Source organism: Nothobranchius furzeri, chromosome 15, assembly GCF_043380555.1.
Source record: "Nothobranchius furzeri strain GRZ-AD chromosome 15, NfurGRZ-RIMD1, whole genome shotgun sequence".
NCBI lineage: Eukaryota > Metazoa > Chordata > Actinopteri > Cyprinodontiformes > Nothobranchiidae > Nothobranchius > Nothobranchius furzeri.
In genome coordinates this window covers 28289534-28309539 of record NC_091755.1, presented here as the reverse complement: position 1 = coordinate 28309539, position 20006 = coordinate 28289534, and the positions used below count along the sequence as shown (strand labels likewise).

Sequence of the window (20006 nt, the reverse complement as noted above, 5' to 3'; positions counted from 1 at the left end):
AGTGTGAAAAGTGTTCACTGACACAGTGTTTTCTTAGATTTAGGTGGTGGGGCAGTGAGAAATCAGGTTGCATCTTCCTGGATGTGTGTTTCTGTGGAACAAATATCTTTAAGAGAAGCTACGGGTGTTTTTCTCATCATACACTCTCTAAGTCAGTACGTTTTATCATAAATTTCAACACATTTCATTTTAAAAATAAATATTTAGATGGAAATGGAAATCCATCCATTTTCTGAACCCGCTTGTCCATGTAGGATCGCGCCTATCTCCAGTGGTCAATGGGCAATCAGGTAGGGTACACCCAAGACAGACAGCCAGTCCATCGCAGGGCAACACAGAGACACACAGGACAAACAATCTTGCACACACACACACACACACACACACACACACACACACACACACACACACACACACACACACACGGACAATTTAGACAGACCAATTAACCTAACAGTCATGTTTTTGGACTGTGGGAGGAAGCCAGAGTACCCGGAGAGAACCCACGCATGCACAGGGAGAACATGCAAACTCCATGCAGAAAGACCCCAGGCTGAGAAGCGAACCCAGGACCTTCTTGCTGCAAGGCAACAGCTCTAACCACTGTGCCACTGCACAGCCCGGAAATGGAAATATCCATCATTAAAGTGACAGTGTGTATTTTTCCTGGTAATAGGGGAACAGTAGATACCTAAACTGTTGTAAGCAAGCAGTATTTTTGTGTTGGAGTAAGACCTTACCAATGGATGCCCATTAGGGTCAAAAAACCTTGGGGAGTGCAAACTTTAGCAAAACAACAAGCACATCAGACTCCTTTTCATCACTGGCAACAAGTGAAGAAGTAGATGTGTAAAACAACAACATTTATGAATGATGAAATGTTGTCTTCTCGATCCCCAGTGAGTCGTGGGCGGATGGCTGCTTATACTGAGCCAGGATCCTCTGGAGGTTTCTTCCTGTTGAAAGGGAGTTTTCCTCTCCACTGTGGCTAAATGCTTGCTTAGTATGAGGATTGCTGTAAAGTCACTGACACTAGTCAGTGACTTGATGCAATTTTCTGGGTTCCTTATATAGGAAACTTTTTACTGATTGGCTTAATAAACTGACCTGAATTGGAATGTTTATTATGTGAGGTGCCTTGAGATGACTCTAGTCGTGATTTGGCGCTATGTAGATAAACTTGAATTGAATTAAATTGAAATGTTACAAATCAGGAAATGCATTTTGTCCTCATGGACTCCCGTAGAAGGAAACATGGCATTTAATATGGCGTCACCCAGAGACTTAGACCCACTCCCATGTCTATTTTAGACCTGTTTTTTATGGTTATATGTTACGAAGCCGCCACTATTTTTCAACAACTGGGTATTATTTCATTCATTTTCAGCAAGATTTTGATGGATATTTCCATAAATTAATGGTAAAAACTACACATTGTCTCTGTTTAAATGTATATAAATATGGGGTCCCATTCGTAAAGGTACACAGTCAAAATTTTACAGCAATTTTTTGGGTTATTTAGTTTGTTGCAAGAGAAAAAGAAATGGGTGTTCATTTAAAGTAATATTTTCACTATTTCAATCATACGTTCATAAATGCCACAGTTCGAAACTAAGTATTCAGTTAGCAAGCACAATAATTTATTTGGATCTAAATATGTATTTTACAAACAAAACATTTAGCTCCAAACTTAATATTTCGTTCACAACTAAATATTAAGCTCCTAGGTAATTATTTAGTTTACAAAATAAAAATCTAGCTCCAAATCAAATTTTTTGTTTTTTACAAAACAAATAGCTAGCGTCTGATCAAATATTTGGTTTTTCCAAGATAATCATAGCGCCATGAATAAAACATTTAGTTTAGAACTGTGACATTTATGAATATATAATGACATTGTGAAAATACATCTATTATTTTCTTTTGTGATAACCCAAAATATTGATGTGAAATTTTGATTGTTGAACTTTACATGCAGCACCCCATACATGAGCGCTAACATGAATTCTACCTGGCTGCCCTGACTTCCCCTGGGGGAGCTGAGGCAGAAGAGTGTTTCTGTAGCGGATGTACAGCCTCTGCTCTGGCAGCAGGCCCACTTTATGTCAGTGCTGGGATATTTTAATTCCTGGTGGTTTAGAAAACTAGCCTACAAATGTTTAAAACTACAAAGATTTTCTGTTTCCGACCCATCTGGACCAGAGCCAAGCATCTGAATCATTTAAATGAGGAAGATGTTTAAAAGGAGGAAGGTAAATAAATCGTACCAGAGTTCTGAGTGAATAAAATTGTTTCTTCTCACAAACATGAACTCATTATGCAGAGGCCACGTTTCTTATCTCTATGACATCACAGCGAAAACCTTTTAGAAGCAAACATGAGCACGTTTGTCTCGTTCTGTCTTTTACTTTTCATGTCTTTAATGTTGTAGGCTACTCAAAAGTTACGATTGGTGCTCAGAGTCGGGAATCTTTTTGCTGCAACGTGACAAAACTATCCAGTTGGAGCCGCAGACCCTAACAGAATTCAAACAGATGGTGTGAAATCAGGATTACAACACAAGACTCATGAAAAAAATGAGCGGTTAGACGTGTTACAGTGAAGTATTCAGTTTAGTTTTGTGTGTTTCTTATTTCATCGGTCCTTCAGGTTGTGTAGAGTTTTATTAAAGGACTTGTTTCCTGTTCTGAAGTGTGGTTTGAAGCATACATGACTCCCTTAAATCTATACATTTAAAGTTTTGTCAAAATCTCAAAAGGAACAAAATCCTGGGACAATAAAGGAGACACACACCCCCTGTCTGTTGAATCAAAGTGGTTACTTTAATCATCTCCACTCTTGTGTCGTTACACGTCGTCTCTCTTCAGCCCAAAATCAAAGCTTTCCATCTTATCATTTACAGTCAAACGTTTCTTCCTGAATGTGTTTCCAGTTTTGTGCTGGACGCCGTTCGAGTGAGAAGCACAGAGAGGAGATTGCTTTTTACATTAGTGGTCCCACTCCACGGCAACAACATGTACTGGTTTAGATAAGCAGCACACAACACTGAAGGAGGAGAAAAACACAGAGCCAAACACCAAAAACCTACAAGTACATTTATTCTGCACACACACAGGATCGCATACACGCACACACACACACACACATGCACGCACGCGCACACACGCACACACACGCACACACGCACACACACACACACACACACACACACACACACACACACACACACACACACACACACACACACAGGCGCTCAGCTATTTTACCAAAAACAACCACACACACAAACACTTGAAACCAGCAGACACCAATGAAACATTACCAACTTTACAAGAATCAAAAAAATATCTGAAAATATACAATTATTATTTACAGCTGAAGTTTACACCCTGTCAGCCACTTTCTCACTAAATAGATAATCAGTGTGAATTTATCAGAATGTACATCAATATGTACAGATTAAATACATCCTCTTAAATACTATAAATATATCTGTTTGGTCACATAAAGACTATCTGCACGCTGAAATAAATCGACTTTGTGTCTGAACTCAGGTAAAATCTACAAGTTGTCTGGCGACACAGCAGAGACGGACGAGACGGGGAGACCCTGGAGTTGGAGTTTTTGTTTTTGGGACAAATAATTACAGGAAAGTAATAGCAGAGAGTTTCCAGAAGAGTTTAAAAATGATCAGGGAGATTTTTTAATTTGTCTTGGTTAAAATGAATCTTTTTGCAACATCAAAAAGATGTAGCACATTGAAATAAAGCTCCCAGGCTGTGATTGTGCTCCAGTTAAGCAGATGCTGCTTGAAAATGGTGGTGCCTTTTATTCTGCAGCTTTGTCAAAAGTGACCTCTTGGAACCTGATCCTTAAGTTTTCCTACGGTATCCCACAAAAACCAATAAATAACATGTCCCGTGTGCTGCTGGTTCTGTACTTTCCGAAAATGTGCTTTAATGCCACGCAAAAGCTGCTATTTGTGCACAAACACTTCACTATATGAGCCATCTGTGATTGGTGCTTCAGTCGTGTTTTTATAGGAAACATGTGAACATTTGATTTTCAAATTTGACTAATTGTGAAAAATATCTGATTAGTTTAGATATTTACTTAAAGTTAGTAATTAAAATATACTAGTTATTCTAATTTTTGTGCTTTTACAGTCAGTACACGTACTTAAATTGGCTGTAATGCTTATTTTTACCTGTGTGCTTATGGGGATGCTGGAAAACAACATGTCAGGGAAAATGATAAATTTTAGGGTTTTTTGTTTAATGGCCTCATAATAAAAACTGGGGCATAGTGCAACAAACTTAACAGAAAAGGAATGTACCAAAAATAATTGGTATAAAGAAAAAACCTAAATGCCTAAATCCACATGAGATAAAAATAAGTCACGTCATAATTTTAAGATTGTGATGATGATGATGATGATGATGATGATTATGTTTGTGAGCTTAAAAATCATAATCAAAACATGCAAAGTCACATTTGTTAGAGTCAAGGTCCTAATTATGTGTTATATGTTGATTAATTTGGAAGAATTAATTATGATTTACAACATTGTGCTTAAAATCAATCATTAGTGAATTATTTTTTTAATTCTACGTTTCTATGCCATCATATTTTTGTAAAGATTCATTATTAAGGTAGAAATTCACATTTATGAAAAAAAAGTTAAAATTATGAGTTAAAAAATTCATCACGTCAGAACTCTGCATGTAAAAGTCACAGTTTAGAGATTTAACGCAATGATGATGAATAATTAGGAAATTTTCCCCTTCCTAAAAGCAAACACGACCCTCCATTAAAACAGAATTTTCTCACAATGATAAGAAACTACAGATTTCCCTTTGTGCCTTTAGTGATCATCCACTTCTCTCCTCTTCATATAAATCAATAATTTCCCTTGTCTTAATTTGAAACAAATTTGTGCTTAACAAACAACTCCAGGGTCTGTACCTAATTAAAGTGCTCAAGTGACTGAGACAAAACTTTGCTTCAAATGCACACAAATGAAAATAATAAGCATAAAATGACAGAAACATAAGGCAAACAGATAACAGAGATGCTGTTCAGGCACCAAACAGTGGCTGACTGAGCTTCCTCCACTTCTGCCCAGTCTCAAGTACCGGTGCCTCTCAGGGTGGGGCCAAGAAGAAATCAGTGTCACTGCTGCCCGACAGCGACACCTAGTGGTTAAACCCATATACTACTGCTTACTCCAAACATTTAAATCACAGTACATTTTCACTGTCATACAAGAATATAAATAATGTAAGAAAAAGCTTTGTTTTCACACTTTGGATCACTAAAAGACATAAAAGTGTAGCTTGTAGTGCTGATGGCATGATGTGCTCACAATTAGAGGAATGTACAAATGTTAAACATCAAGAATTATGACTGATCCACAGCACAGCATGGCAGTGAACCACCTCTCAATACACCAAGACGAGACTGGTGAGGGATTCTGGCAGGAGCAGACAAAGCTAGGTGTCTGTTTCTACAGAGCATTGCCATGGTTTTCCCTGGGTTACACAGATCTATTTTTAAACAGACCAGGTCACAAGGAGGTCTCATTTAGCAGCAGACAACACACCGACATGCATGTGTGTGTGTGTGCAGTCTTGTTCTATCCAAAGCTCCTTTCTGCTCTGCATCTGCGATTCACACCCAGCCCTTCTAAGGCATTCATTAAAACAGGCTGATCAAAGTGACTGATTGACGTTAAAAAGCTCTGTCTTGGTCTGCTGGCAACAACTCCATGGCCCTTCTTACCAAACGGTTGTTTAAAATAAATGTTATTCTGTTTTAAGGCTCAGAGATGGTCTAAAACGGTCTGTGCTTCTGTGTCAGGTTAAGGTTGGAGTCAAAGCTGCTGCTCATCATTCTGCATGACTTAAAAGTGATGTCTGAGACTATTGCACTACTTATATATACAGGTTTCTAATGTACATCTGTGGGGGGATAGAGCTAGAAGGAGATCTGACATTCTGTGAGGACTTTGCAGCCACAGATTATTGCTGATGAGTGATAGGCACAGTAAAAGTATGGATCTGAAACGTCGACTACATACTGCTATGGATGCTTTTGTGATGCTTTACATGAGAGATGATCTCATACTGATCAGATATGTGTTTTTTGATTCTCCTTCCATTCTATTGCCACATTTAACAATCTTCTCAAATGAACCAGAAAAAACACACACTGGTAAACACACAGAGAACAACAGAACAGCACCAGACACTCATTAACCTCGGCCAGAGTTGAGTGTTTATCCTCCCTGCCTCTGCACAAGTGATGGAGCAGAGACAGGGCTAGATGACTTTATCTCTGGGGGTTAATGTGTGACTAATGCTGCAAGCCTCTTTACTTCCTCTCTTCAATGTGGGCGGAGCTTACTGGTTTCACAAGCTCAGCTGATCATAGCTCAGACTCGGGCGAGCCAATGTTCTGGTAGCCCGTCTTGGTGCTGGTGCCATAGTTGGTGTTGGTCATCTCTTGGGTGCCGCCGGGGCCCAGGTAAGCGCGGTGGGGGGGCATGGGGGAGGGAGCCTCGCTGGGGTTCTTGTTGAGGATGAAGCGCTGCTCGTCCTGCTCTTCCAGGTTGGAGATGTCCTTCATCATGCCTTTACGGTAGGAGACGGACAACTTGTTTGAGCCGTCTGAGATCAAGTTGAAGTGGCGGACGATGAAGATGATGGGTAAAGGCAGCATGGCAACCACGATAAGGGCGTAAGCCATGGCTAAAGCCCAGGGAGGGTAACTATGGAAACGCTCTGAGCCCTAAAAGGATTGTAAAAAAATATGAAGGAAACAAGAAAAAGAAAAGTAGAGGGAAAGAGAGACATTTGGTTGTAAATGCATGAATATTGATGGTTTGTGAAAATATCCCTTTTTGTATTTGGACATCTTAAAAACTGACCTCAGCTTCTACCCAGGCGTTGTATCCTGCAGGACTGATGGCCATCTCGATGACGGTAGCAGCAATTAGCACCACCAAGATGGCAGGCGACACATATTTCCACATGTAGAAGTAGAAAGCATACGGCCTGAAGCCAAGCATGTCTTCCAGATCTTGCATGAACCTTTAGGAAGGAATTAGAAGGAGAAAGAGTCAGGACAAAGCCACAAGATCTTTCCTGAACCACAAACATTTCTGTTGGAGGAAAGCTAAGCAACTGTAGATACATGGAAAGAAAACAGAAAGCTTTCCAAGTCCAGATCACCTCTTGGTGCCGTAGATCCAGGCCACAGAGATGTTCTCCAGGATCACCACCACTGTGAGAGGCAAACCGGCGGAGTAGTCATCAAACATGGTGACAAAGTAGTTCCCTGAACGCTGCACAAACAGCAAGCCCAACAGGAAGGCGATCACACAGCAAACCACTGATGGACAGAAGAGAACATCATCCAGTAAAAACTCTGATCTCAACACATGACTGACCCGGATTACCAAGAATCATAACCTACCACACAGGATCTCCTTGCGGACCTTGAAAGCGTCCAGAATGGGTGTGGTGATGCCGGTCATGGTTCCGATCATGCTCCCCAAGCCCAAGTTAATCAGCATGAAGAAGAACATGACGGACCAGAAGGGACTGGCGGGGAAGTGGGTCATGGCTTCTGTGAAGGCGATAAAGGCCAGGCCAGTGCCCTGTACCGCCTACAGGACGAAGACAGTCATCAGGTTAACTAATAATGGAGGACCTAAACTCATTAAAAGGACCGTAGAGTCTCAGTGCTTTCGCTGAAGTTCAACTATCCTTAGCAGAGCAATCAGAAAACATCAGATTATAAATGTTTCAAAGTTTGTTCCACAGACCTTGTTCAGTTCATCCTCCAGGGCACACGGGTCCAGACCCAACTGGGCAAAGTTGTCCTCCTTCACTGTTTGGATGACTCCATACATTTCTGAGTAATCTTGAGCTGACAGGTGGGAGAAGTTGATGTGAGGAGGAATCAGCTCTCTGCTCAGGACACCCGAATTCAGGTAACCCAGAATCTTCTCCGCATTCCTGGAAAAGTTTAAGAGACACGGAGAACAACGACAGTTGTTAAAATCAAATAAGAATGAAAATCTGGTAGACTTTGTTTCTGAAAAGCGTACTCACTCAACAACACACTTCTCGTTCATGACATTGGCTTTGAAGCCCAGCACGGCAAATACCACCAAGGTGGCCAAGATGGAGGTGACAAAGTTGATGATGGAAACCAGCGCTGCATCAAAGTGGCAGTTGTTGTCTCGTTTATTGTAGCTGGAGAAAGCGATGACGCCTCCGAAGCCCAGACCCAGGGCGAAGAAGACCTGCGTGGCTGCTTCTCTCCACACCTGTGGCTCCAGCATCTTCTCCAGCTGGTGAGAAAACAAGCAGAATAGAAGTGGAAACCAACATTGATATTTAATATGTTATTTTTAAATGTCTATCTGGGGTTGTGGTGGGTGTTTAGGGTGGGCCAGTGCCACCCTGACAGCAAGCTAGGAGCCCCCCTGCTAAGGGGCGAGCCTAAGCATTGATAAATGCTTTCAGTTTCATCAGTACTTATCTGAAGTAGTAAAACGGCACCGAGGCAAATACTTTCATATTGTCTCTGTGATGGAAAAGTGTTATCAACATAGTTTTTGCCTGTAAGGAGGCATGACTTTCAGACTGAATTCAAGTCTTTTCTTCATGTACGCATGAAGAATCGTTCTAAACTGCTTGTTTGGCTTTCATCCTGAAGAGAAAATACAGCAAAATGCTGTGACTGAGCTTCAGCATCACAGCAGAGAGAACGCTGTAATTCTGAGTGGGTGGTAGACACATACGCCACAAGAGGGAGACACTGACCTAATGCACAACACCACAGACAGCAGCTACATGTTATTGTGAATGAATGAGTCTCATTGATGAATACTGTAATTTTTTAAACTTCTATCTGAAAAAGGGACTTTTTTTATCCAAGGGAAGCAAGTATGGTTATTTTGTCTCATAGCATGTCCCTGAACTCCACTGGGCCAGCAGCTAAAATGTCCCCACGTTGCTCCTGACTTATTTTGATAAAACGCCTACTGCTGCCCTCTCACCTTGGGCGTGAACATGTGAGCGATGCCGTCCACGGCACCCTTCAGCAGCAGGCCTCGGACCAGGAAACAGAAGAGCACCACATACGGGAAGAGGGAACTGAAGTACATCACCTAAAAGAGACAGGGACAGTCAAGTGCATCAAACGGTGTTGCCATGGAAACGCTGAGACCTCACACATGGAGGCACAAGTGCAATCACACACACACACTCACGCACACACACACACACACACACACACACACACACACACACACACACACACACACACACACACACACACACACACACACACACACACACACTCTGGATGAGTCCCAGCTCTGCATTTGTGTTTGCTCAACACCAAATCTGTGAAATCCTGCAAATGCAGAAAAGAGTTCTGAAAAGGAAGAAAAAAACCTTTCAGAATACCAGAGAATGGTTTCAGCTTTGACTCCGATAGCTGGACTACATCAGGTTGTTTTAAAACTATGTCAGACTTTGACTCAGAGTGGAGTATTTTCCTGTTCCGTAAGGCTGGATGTTGAGCTGCATGACTCAGAGTTTGGACCAAGAATAAAAAGATGTTGAGATTCTCGCCTGAGTAAAAAAATAAATAAAAGCAAACCCATCTACATCATGAACCGGTTTTTATTCTTGGCTCAGTTAAAGCTTATTAATGTTGCATGTCTCTGACTTCCATAATATAGATGAAATCCAAAAATAGACACGTGCAGACGAGAGGCTTAACATTTTACCTTTGCCTGTGAAGCAAAGTCTCTCTGATCAGGATGAATCAAACAAAAGGCTTTTGTTGAAAGGATTTACTTTATATCGGTTCTGTGATGTGGAACAAAATGAATGAGTTGATTTTAACAATTTGGAGGCTGAGCCCTGGTGCTGACCTTTCCAGAGGACTGGATGCCTTTGATGACGGCCAGGCAGACCAGGATCCAGGCCACCAACAGGGACAGGGTCATCTTCCAGTTCAGGCCGCCGGTGTCATCAATGGTGCTGGTGATGTTAAGAGTCTCGCGGTACCAGAAGTAGGTTGTGGCTGAGCTTTTCTCACATTCTGGCTCTACAACTGCAACAGCAGCAGGAAAAATCACTCATAATCTTTCACAATCAGCTATCATTTAGGGTACGACTGACCACACATCAAATCTGACTTTAATTTCTATTTAAAGTTGATTTACTGGGTCAGAATTCTTGTTTCTCTCCACCAGGCTGCAGCTCCGTCAGCTGGCTCACACCAAATAACAAGCCTCTCAGCAGAGCTGACCCAGCCAAAGGGACAAATAAATCTCTGTTAGGAGCCTGCAGAGACGCTGCTGCCTGACCCACAGAGCCACAGAGAGGCAAGCTGCTAGAAAGCAGAAACATTCTGCAGCTTTAGATTGCCTGTGCGTCTGCATCTCATCACATTTTAGAGTTTTGAGTACTATACACATTTGCTTTGTGCAGTTTTTACCCTTCAAGTTCATTTAGTGTTTTACTCACTGGCTTGGGATCCATTTCTCGTGATGGGGCACTCAGCCCAAGGTAGAGGATACTGGAAAGACTGGAAGAAATAGAAGATGCTCCAGCCGATGATTACGTTATAATAGAGGCCGACAAAACCGCAAACCTGAGGAGAAATGAGACGAGGAAACATTTGCCATTAATCACACAAACACAGAGGACAGCACACACTGTATTGAGTCAGGGCTCAGGCACACGGCACACAACTTAAGACAGAGTGCATATGAATTATTGAGCTGTTTGCTCTCAGCAGCCAAGGCTGTCATCCTCAAAGAGGTGGTATTTATAGCCGCTAAAGCTCCCTCTGCCTCATCTGAGCTGCCACACGCCACACTGCCCCCGGCCAGGACGCTTTCATCCCCTGGTTTGCATTAGATTGATGAAATCAGAGTGAGGCTGAGAGAGACTGGTGCAGTGAGAGACTCAGCTGCTGACTGACTCGATGCTAATGAGATGGGGACATGATGGGTCACTACCTCGGCTGATAATGGGACAGACGGCAGCAGCAATCAAGGCTTATATATATATATATATACCTGTATATGATCAGACTTTCATGCCGAACATGTCACCCTTGTGCCATGTTGTAAAGTGTGTGTGATTGATGTTAATGACACTTACCATGAGGCTGGAGACCCCGATACCACCCAGCCGAGGGTAAACGTAGTTCCACACCCCGATGCTGCCCCGCCTGATCCTCTGGCCGACCGCCAGCTCAAGGAAAAACAGAGGAATGCCGATAAGAAGCAGGAGGATGAAGTAGGGCACCAGGTATGCTCCTGAAACAAAAGAGGGGAAGTTTAAATCCAAATGTTTGGATTTATTTTAAAGGGCCTGATAACTCTAAACTAGCAGCAGGACAGAGATTTTATGTTTAGAATCCAACCTACTTCCTCCACTTCCAAACTCTTATTTATTGCCCACAAATCTGATATTTGATTTTCACTTTTCTGTATTTAAAACTTTTATTTGTCACTTGGTCAGATGTGACCCGCTTTCTTCAACAGACGATGGGGAATGGGAGTGAACAGACGGCGGGCACTGACAGCAAGCCAGATCCAGGCCTGCGTACGTCAGGAAGTGAAGAGGCACCATGGTGACAGAAGCATCCAAACTAGAGATGATTGGTTGAGAGTGAAGAGCAGCCATAAGGAGAGACGCCAGCTTCCCGACTGGACACATATTACTCACACTGGTAACAATTCAGATTTTATCTTCAGCTGACAGAAGGAACAGCGTCACAGAACGTCTCTCATTGTCACGTTTGTGTTCAGAGCTGCAGCCACAAGAAGAGCTTCTGCCTGTTTTTGTGTTTGTTGTGGAGTTATTTTGTTATATTCTGACTTTTACTGTTGTTTATCCTGCTTTGAATTAAAATTTGCATCATAATTATATTATTGCAAAATAAATTGAAGCATCTTTACACTTCCTGGGACATTTTTTTTCACAGTTTACTTTAAAGAATGAAATTTTTTGGCAGAACCGGCTAAGAGTAAACCTATTTATGACGATTAACTTTAGAATATATGGTTCTCAATGACCATTTAATTAAAAACTGAAAGTAGAAAAGACAAGGGACGTTTTGTTGGCTGTCACACTCTAGACAAGCTTCCAGCAGCTGACACAAATGACATAATAAAACTAAGTTATGTGAGTAATTCGACTACTCGCCCCAAAAATATAAATGGCTATATTTCGTATCTAAAAGGAATCAAGTTACAGAATCTTCTATCTGATTTATAGATTGAAATAATCTATAAATCAGGGCTGTTTTCAGCTTAGATGTGTGAGCTAAATGATTGTCTGTGTAATAAAAGGTTATAAAAAGGAGAAAACAGCGACTTAAACACAAAAAAGACTAGAAAACAACCTGGTAGCAAATGTAATCGAGCTGAAGCTCCGCCTCTGACTAAATCAGCTGGTAGGAACAGAAAATAGCAGAAAATGAGCTAATGAAGAATTAGCTTTCTTTTTAAAAACATATTCATCCACACACCCCACCTTCTTCAGATCATAACAGCAATAAGATGCTGAAATCCAAAACACAGAACAAGAATGGACCTGAAGTAAATAAATTAACAGTCCAAAGTTGTTTTGACTTTTCTACAGTCTCCTAATCTGTTAATTCTTGTCCTGATCTAAAACAAACTCCCAGATGTTTGGTCAACTAGAGAATTTCAACAACCCAAACCTTCTTGGAGCAACTCGCTCTGCAGCACTGTAAACACATCCGGAGTCCAGTGGTTCCAAACCCGATGGGATGAGTTCAGAAATGTATTTTCTGAACTTTTCACTTCAGATCTGTAACAGCCCCTTTTTGTTCTGAGAGCTTCCTGTATAAATGGGGCTGCACAAACATCAAAATGGCCCAGAATTGATCCACTAATCACTGGTAATAAGTTGATAAAAGCAAATGAAATGCAAAGTTTTCTCACTGGTTAAACTGGTTCAGTCAGAAGGTGTAGATTTCCATTAGTGGGATTATGTACGAGGCTCTTTATGAAAGATTAGGTCAAGACTCGTAGGATCGCTACAACCTCAATAACAGAGAATCTGTCTGGTTGGTTTTAGTTTAACTCATTCACTATTTGTTTTTTGTATGAGTTAAATAAACTGGGGTCTTTAGGAAAGATGATAATAAGCATATAAATTAAGAGTTAGATGGTTAAATAATAGCATTTTAGCAAAAACATCTCTCAAATATTTGTAAATGATAAAAACATGATATTTTCCCCATTCAAGAAAATGTGAGCATCGGTGGTTCTCTGTATCTCTCAGCAGACCCTCGCGTTAGAGGCACTGTTTGCTCAGCCTTTCATCCCTTTACACTGACACTCCTGCTAGGTGTTTACTCCTGTCCGGTGTGTTTAAAGAGCAAGTCACCCCCGAATCAACTATTTTTTTCTGATAAACTATATAAATGCGTGTCTAATTGTGCTGCAGACATGTGTAGTCAATAGTTTTGCACTTTAGTGCATTTTAGTTAAAATTTAAATTTTCTGCCTGAAACTGTCAGTGTTGTGCCGTTGTCGGGTAAAAACTCTTCACTACATTTGAATTTAATCTGCCACCGCTATTGGCTAAGAAGTATGCTATGATGTAAACTGGTAGATTATGACGTCACAATGTCGTGAGTGTGTGTATTTGTTAGTGGCTCCACCCTCTCGGTCTGCTAGGCAACAGCATTTGTTGCATTTTTCAAACATGAAGTGGGAGTGAAGTACGCTTCTTGTAAGGGGTGACTTGCTCTTTAACTTATTTTGCTGGGGGGGGGGGGGGGGGGGGTAACAAAAGGGGTGTTTTTATTTGTGGGTTTGATTTTTGTTATAACTATAACCTGCCTTCAGTTCCCAGAGACGCACAAATCTTATCTGAATAAAGGGTTTTCAGCCGTAAATAAAAAATTAGACTTATTTGGTTCATCCTGTTAATGTCACATCTTGGGTAAACCAGGAAAAATATCCATCACGGTTTCCTCAGTCGGGCAGCAAATTACTAAAACAAACACCGTCGTCCACCTACCTCCACCGTTCTTCTGGCACAGGTAGGGAAACCTCCAGACGTTTCCCAGACCAACAGAGAAGCCCACCTGGGCCAGGATGTACTCCAGTTTGTTGTTCCATGCAGGCCGTCCATCCTCCAGGTCCTGCTCGGGGAGAAGGGACTTTCCTGGCAAAGTAGATCCAGGACTGAGACCCATACTCATCTGACTGCTTTTATAATCCATGGGGTGCTCCAGGGACAGGAGGTCCGCCACGGACTCGGTGACCGGCTCATTGCTGTGCTCCTGCTGAGTCACCTTGGTGTTCTTTGGCATGGCTGCTTACACACAAGAGCTCCTTCAGAGGATGAGGAGGGAGGTACAGCGGAGGCTGGGGAGGAGGCGAGGAGGAAACGTGTGCTTGTCTTTAATCTGTGAAGCAGGAATTCAAATGTAAATGTTACACCTGATCTTCTGCGTTTAGTTTCCTTTAAATAAACTCTGATGTAAATAAAGAAAACAGAAGAACTTTCTGACAAAAACTCTGAAAAATTCGAGACAAAAAACTAAACAGAACGTTCTTTAACATGCTGCTTGTTTTTATTAATGTTTGACTATTTTTAAGTCTTATAAGATACAAAAACACCAAATATTTCATTAGATTTGCCCTTATTTGTACTTTTTATTGAGTTAAAAAGAATCCATTAATCAAGATCTGATCATTTAAGGAAGTATCACACTCAACTGTTAAGGTGGACTGTAACTAAACAGCAGCCATGAGGTATTTCTGTAATCCAATGAAACTCCTATTGAATTACAACCCGTTTCACAGCAGAGCCTATTATGCTGGAGCGGAGTCACGTGAGCAGCATGCTGTAGGACGACGTCTCCAGAAATGGAATCAGCTGTTAGTGTCCTTTTCTCCCATCAGCCTCTTGTCCACAACTTATTTTAATCATCTGGATCGTTGTATCTCAGGAGGGCTAATGATGCTGTAATGATGTATTTCTGCTTTGAGATGAATATATCTGTTTCCTTCGTGTTTTCCGTCATGTGTTAACCCATAGCAGGAATACACACTCATGCACCATCCTCCAGGGTAAATGATGCAGATCAGGCAGCTGCATCAGGTTGTACTGTGCTGCAGACATGAGGATTTTACATTCATTAACCGATTAAATCAGTAATCCACTGATTTAGCTTTGTACTCTTTAGGTAAACAATCATAACCACATCTCTTTTATAAGCCAGGCTTCTAAATGTAACACACATCAATAGCTGGATGTGGAAAATGCAGCAGGAAGCAGAAAGGATGATTGAATTTTTACACTTTTAAATGAGTATGACACTTGGAAAAGGAACAGAAAAACTCAAATCAACTAATTAGTAAAGCTCCACAAACTCTACAAACATTTGCTAAGTCAAATTCATTGGTCATTGTTTACCAATACAGTTATTTATAATTATAATTATTATAGCCTAACATGCATGATTTTGGTCTGTGGGTGTAAACAGCACCCAGAGAAATGTCACTGATGCACAGGGAGAAAATTCTGTCTTAAGGAGCTGAAATTGAACCAACTCCACCTGCAGCTTACACTGAAACCCAGTTCTGTCAACGTACAATGGCATTTATGTCAGCTTTCAGATGGGCGATGCTGGATTGTGAAGACAATCTGCCAAAGCAGAGGGGTTAAAATAGAAAAACTACAGGTCGTCTTCAGCTGTTTGTGAAGACGTTTCACTTTTCATCCATGGAGCGTTCACATTTCAAAATGAAAAGTGTGACCTTCCAAATAAAAAACATTTTTCAACAATCAAACATTGTAAACTGGTTACAACTTGTTCCTTACAAAACAGCAAAATTACACAAACTAATCGGTGGTTCACTGGTTGACTCACGACGGAGAAGGCTGTTGTTAGTTTAGCGTTCAGGAGTCAACAGAGAACGTCTCAGCTAGTAGAAGCTAACCATTGGCATTAGCAACTCCACCACACAGCAGAACTCCTTCAGGCTTGTGTTCTTTGTGGAGATAAAACATCAACTTTGCAGAGCAAACTGAGTCAGCGGTAGAGCCGTGTTGCTGTTATCCAATCAGAGATGAGTTGTCCAAATGTCAGGAAATGAGACTCCAAAACCGTCTAAAGCTACTTTCTCCTCCAGCGGACTTGTCGTCCCCCCCCCCATTTGTGGTTGTCTATCCTGACCAACCCTGCGACAGCTTTTTGAACCATCTCACGAGCCAAATCAGCCTCCGACAGTCTACAAGCATGCTTGAACACCTACGATTCCTGTCTGCAACCGACCAGAGAAAACACACCTTTGGGACGCCGCAGCAGCAAGACTCCGCCTCTCTGAGGTTCAGTTTCAATTTATGTATAAAATGCGGATTATATACTACACACCAGTTTTTACTTCTGTTAGTAGGGCAAGTTAAACCGGAGTTATACTAAAATACTTAAACTACCTTTTTAGACCATCAGATAAAATATGATTATTTGATCTGTGAGAGCTGAGAGGAGATGAGCTCACGGACATAAAAAATAAACACAAAAATAAGAGATCCCTTTGCTGTTTGTGGAAATTTCACATATTCGTCTGATAAGGATGGTTCAGTAGCGTTTTGCTGCAGAGGGACAGAGGAAGCTGCGCTCCGCGACAGAGGGTGTGAGCTGTCACACGGAGCGGAGCTGCGGAGCAGTGAGACAGAATTCACAGCAAAAGTTTAGATATTGCAGTGATCTGCGACAGATTGTTACTTCGCTATAGTTTAGTGGTTTCTTGTGTATAAAGGAGGATGAGAAGGATGAATGACCAGCAGACAGATCACTGTTTAGTTGGAAGACAGGAAAAGGAGACCCCGCAGCCGGAGTCTGACGCCAAAGCGAGGGATTTAAAACCGAAGCTTCCTCCATGAGGAAGATGAGGTGGGTCATGAACTGACACCAAAAGAAGTGTTTTTATCTTTTCATCTTTGTTTTGGTTAGTGGTCTGCTTAGTGACGTATGCTTCGGGAGGTGCGCTCATGACGTAGCGTGTCCTGCTGGAGAGAGACGTTGTGCAGTCTGCCTCACAGAAATCTTGCGCCGTACAGTGGGACACCTTTCTGGAGTTCTCACAGTGAGACATGAACAATCCTGTGCAACGACCAAAAATCGCACAGTGTGATCCGGGCTTTAAGGCACTAGAGACCAATGCAAATGTATCGATTGAATGAGTGAACCACACCTTTAATGTCCACACTAAGAAATAAACAAAAACAGGTAGCTGTTTTTTTAAAGAATGTTAAATCAATTCATGGGAAATTTTTAAACACGTAAGCACATAATAAGCATGATCTTATCATAAAAACTGTTCATCCACATCAACAGCCTGCTGGAGTAAAATGCTAGTGGGGGCCACGCTGAGGGCCTCAAAAGGCACCAGGGCCGCACTTTGCACAAGTCTGAATACAGCGTAACTTTTATTCACTTTCATTTATGTTTTTTTTTTATTTTGTGCTTATTTGAATAAGGTATAGTTACTCAGATTTGATTGTGATTCCTCTGCAGATTAAAAAGTTAATATTTGTTTACAAATTTCTGAATGCGCTGTTATATTTTTCCTTTAGTGTGAGTTTTTACCTTGGAAACTCTTTACTTCTGCTTTCAGTAACTTGCAAAGTGACACAAAACAAAAAACAAAAAGATGCAAAAAAGCTGAGAATGTATTGCAACAACATTTTGCATGATCCACCTCTATAGCTCTGAGCTTTAAAATGAAAAAAAAACTATAGTTTGAACTTTACATGAAAACACTGTCAGAAAGTTGGCATTTCCTGCATAAACCAATTAATTAAAGGTCACCAGAACAAAACTTGGCACAGATGACTTATGGTCAATGCCAAAAGAGCAGCTACAGAAGTGTGAGACGGGACTTTGAAAACAGGAACCGTGCTGGGTTGTGTGGGACGAGCGTCTCTGCTCTAAGGCAGAGACTAAAGTGTGAGGTTTCTGATTTGAAGACAAGACCTTTAGTTGCAAAGAAAAAAATCCAGATGACTGATATCAGAGCTGAACTTGTGTTAACCTCTTAAGAAGGTTTGCATGCTGTCTGGCCCAAAAGTCCTTCAAAAGGCTTAACAAGCTGCACGCACATCTACATTCCTCCACAGTCACGACACAACAGCCTACAACTGCAGGCTCACCCTCAAACACGCAGCAAACAAGGTGCAATAGATGTGAATGAACGTTTTAATCATTTTAATTAAATTGTAATATTCTTCCAGAAACAAAATCTTTTCAACTAAAAGTGCAAAAGTTCTCAGATGCATTACATTAATGCTGCAGAAATGCAAACCACACTGCAGAGAGCCCAAGTGTGTAGATCTCTGTGACTGTTATTGTGGAGGGTCTGAGGGCGTGTACATGCTGCCTCCCACAAGGCAGATGTGTGATCATGCACCTAAATCACAAACTTTCTGCAGACACTCTGGAGTTGATGACGCAACAGCTCAGGTTCTTCATAAAGCTTTGCTCTACTTCTATCCGGTGTGGTTGCTAAGCAATAGGCTCTTTCTGAAACATGGCAGCACTGGTGGCGGCCTGGATCTCCCCCCATTTTCACAAATGTACATAAATAACATCCCCCGTGAAGGATGGATTTAAAAAACAGCTGTGGCAGAAGTGGAAGCTGAAACTGATGGTTTGTCACTGTGGCAACATGTCTTATCTGGAGATTTTAGATCTGAGACATTTCCAGACAGAAAATGGAGTCAGTGTAAAATCTGGAAGGAGCTGGATGTTGTTTAGCTCTGATCCACTATGTGAGGACAGGAGTAATCTGCACCTGATGGCCAACCAGTCAGACCACATGCCCCAGACAACCTCTGACGCCTGTCAAGGTCAAAGCATTCTCCTAACAACTGCACATTTGGTGCAAAGTGTGAAAAGGAAGTAATCTGTGATGATATGAGCGCGCCTCACGCGACCTCAAAAACGGAGGATTAATGAGCAACGCTCGAGCTGCGGCGACGTCGTTTCAGAGCATCTATCGCTCCTCCATCAAGTGACCACAAGCTCATTTTTCATCATCAACACAGCGGCGCTGCGCGTCACGACTCAAACACCGTAAATCGAATCCGTTCAAACGACAAAACATTTGGCAAAACGAGGGTTAATTCTTACCTTTTAATAACCAGAGAGCAGGATGGCTTTGAGACTCAGTGTGGCGGTTTAAATCCTGCATGCATGTTCATTCAGTCTCAGCATGCAGCATCTCTGGATGTGAAATCACGGAGAGCTTCCAGTCACACAGGGCGCACGGTGGTGCGTAAAGTCTGACGCAGGAGCTCAGCGCATGGCACAAGTTAGAGGGCTAAAATCTCTCCAACTCGCGGCGATTAAAAGAAACGCGCCATCGTTTGTGTGATGGGTGTTTGCAGAGAAGACCTGCTGGAACAGCTGGTTTCCACGTGGTGACGGTCGTGCTGTGGTGACTTGAGGACGTTACTATGGCAAGTCACGACGAAGGCTGACGCAGGTTTGACTCATTCGCCCGTGCGCACGTCAGCAGCTGATCCATCACCAAAGATAAATAAATAAAAATAAACAAACACACACACAAAAAAAACATCTGCAGTGTTCATGTGTTAGAGCGCTGCTCGCAGGTAGCCCTCCAAGTGCTCTCAGCGCTTTAGATTTGGAGATAATAAAATGTTGTTCACTAAAAACACACCAGTGCGCACTAAAATAAATTGGAATAAAACGTGGCAAAGTAATTTTCTTTCTGACACTAAATTTGTGGATTTTCGCATTAGAATCAAAATCTTGTGGTTTTGATCTGAATTGTTGGCTGCCTGCGCATTCATACTTCCAATAACAAAAATTGCCCAATCAAATAAAGTTGGGGTAATAGCGTGCCATTGTGTGAGATTCATTCCGTCGGATCCCCAGTGTTCTTGCAGGTTGAT

The 20006-nt window shown here is 41.7% G+C and overlaps 1 protein-coding gene across 1 annotated transcript; it reads right to left on the bottom strand.

The window, feature by feature from the left end:
* Positions 1–2799: 2799 nt before the first annotated feature.
* On the bottom strand, positions 2800–19569 carry slc6a17 (solute carrier family 6 member 17). The gene is made up of 12 exons (XM_015967738.3): positions 19222–19569; positions 14097–14487; positions 11196–11353; positions 10554–10680; positions 9956–10137; positions 9071–9181; positions 8118–8359; positions 7829–8021; positions 7477–7669; positions 7233–7392; positions 6929–7091; positions 2800–6789 (listed from the first exon to the last, which is right to left on the bottom strand). The coding sequence occupies exons 2-12, from the start codon at positions 14389–14391 to the stop codon at positions 6427–6429; spliced, it is 2187 nt and encodes a 728-aa protein (XP_015823224.1). The 5' UTR covers positions 14392–14487; positions 19222–19569; the 3' UTR covers positions 2800–6426.
* Positions 19570–20006: the final 437 nt, after the last annotated feature.

What these genes read in the sequence shown, in the direction of transcription:
- slc6a17 (XM_015967738.3), bottom strand. Translation starts at nt 14,391, where the DNA reads ATGCCAAAGAACACCAAGGTGACTCAGCAGGAGCACAGCAATGAGCCG. An exon ending in GTGCCAGAAGAACGGTGGAG is followed by an intron (nt 11,354 to 14,096) that starts GTAGGTGGACGA and finishes CTTTTGTTTCAG; the next exon opens with GAGCATACCTGGTGCCCTAC. An exon ending in CTCACATGTTCACGCCCAAG is followed by an intron (nt 8,360 to 9,070) that starts GTGAGAGGGCAG and finishes TTTTCTCACCAG; the next exon opens with CTGGAGAAGATGCTGGAGCC.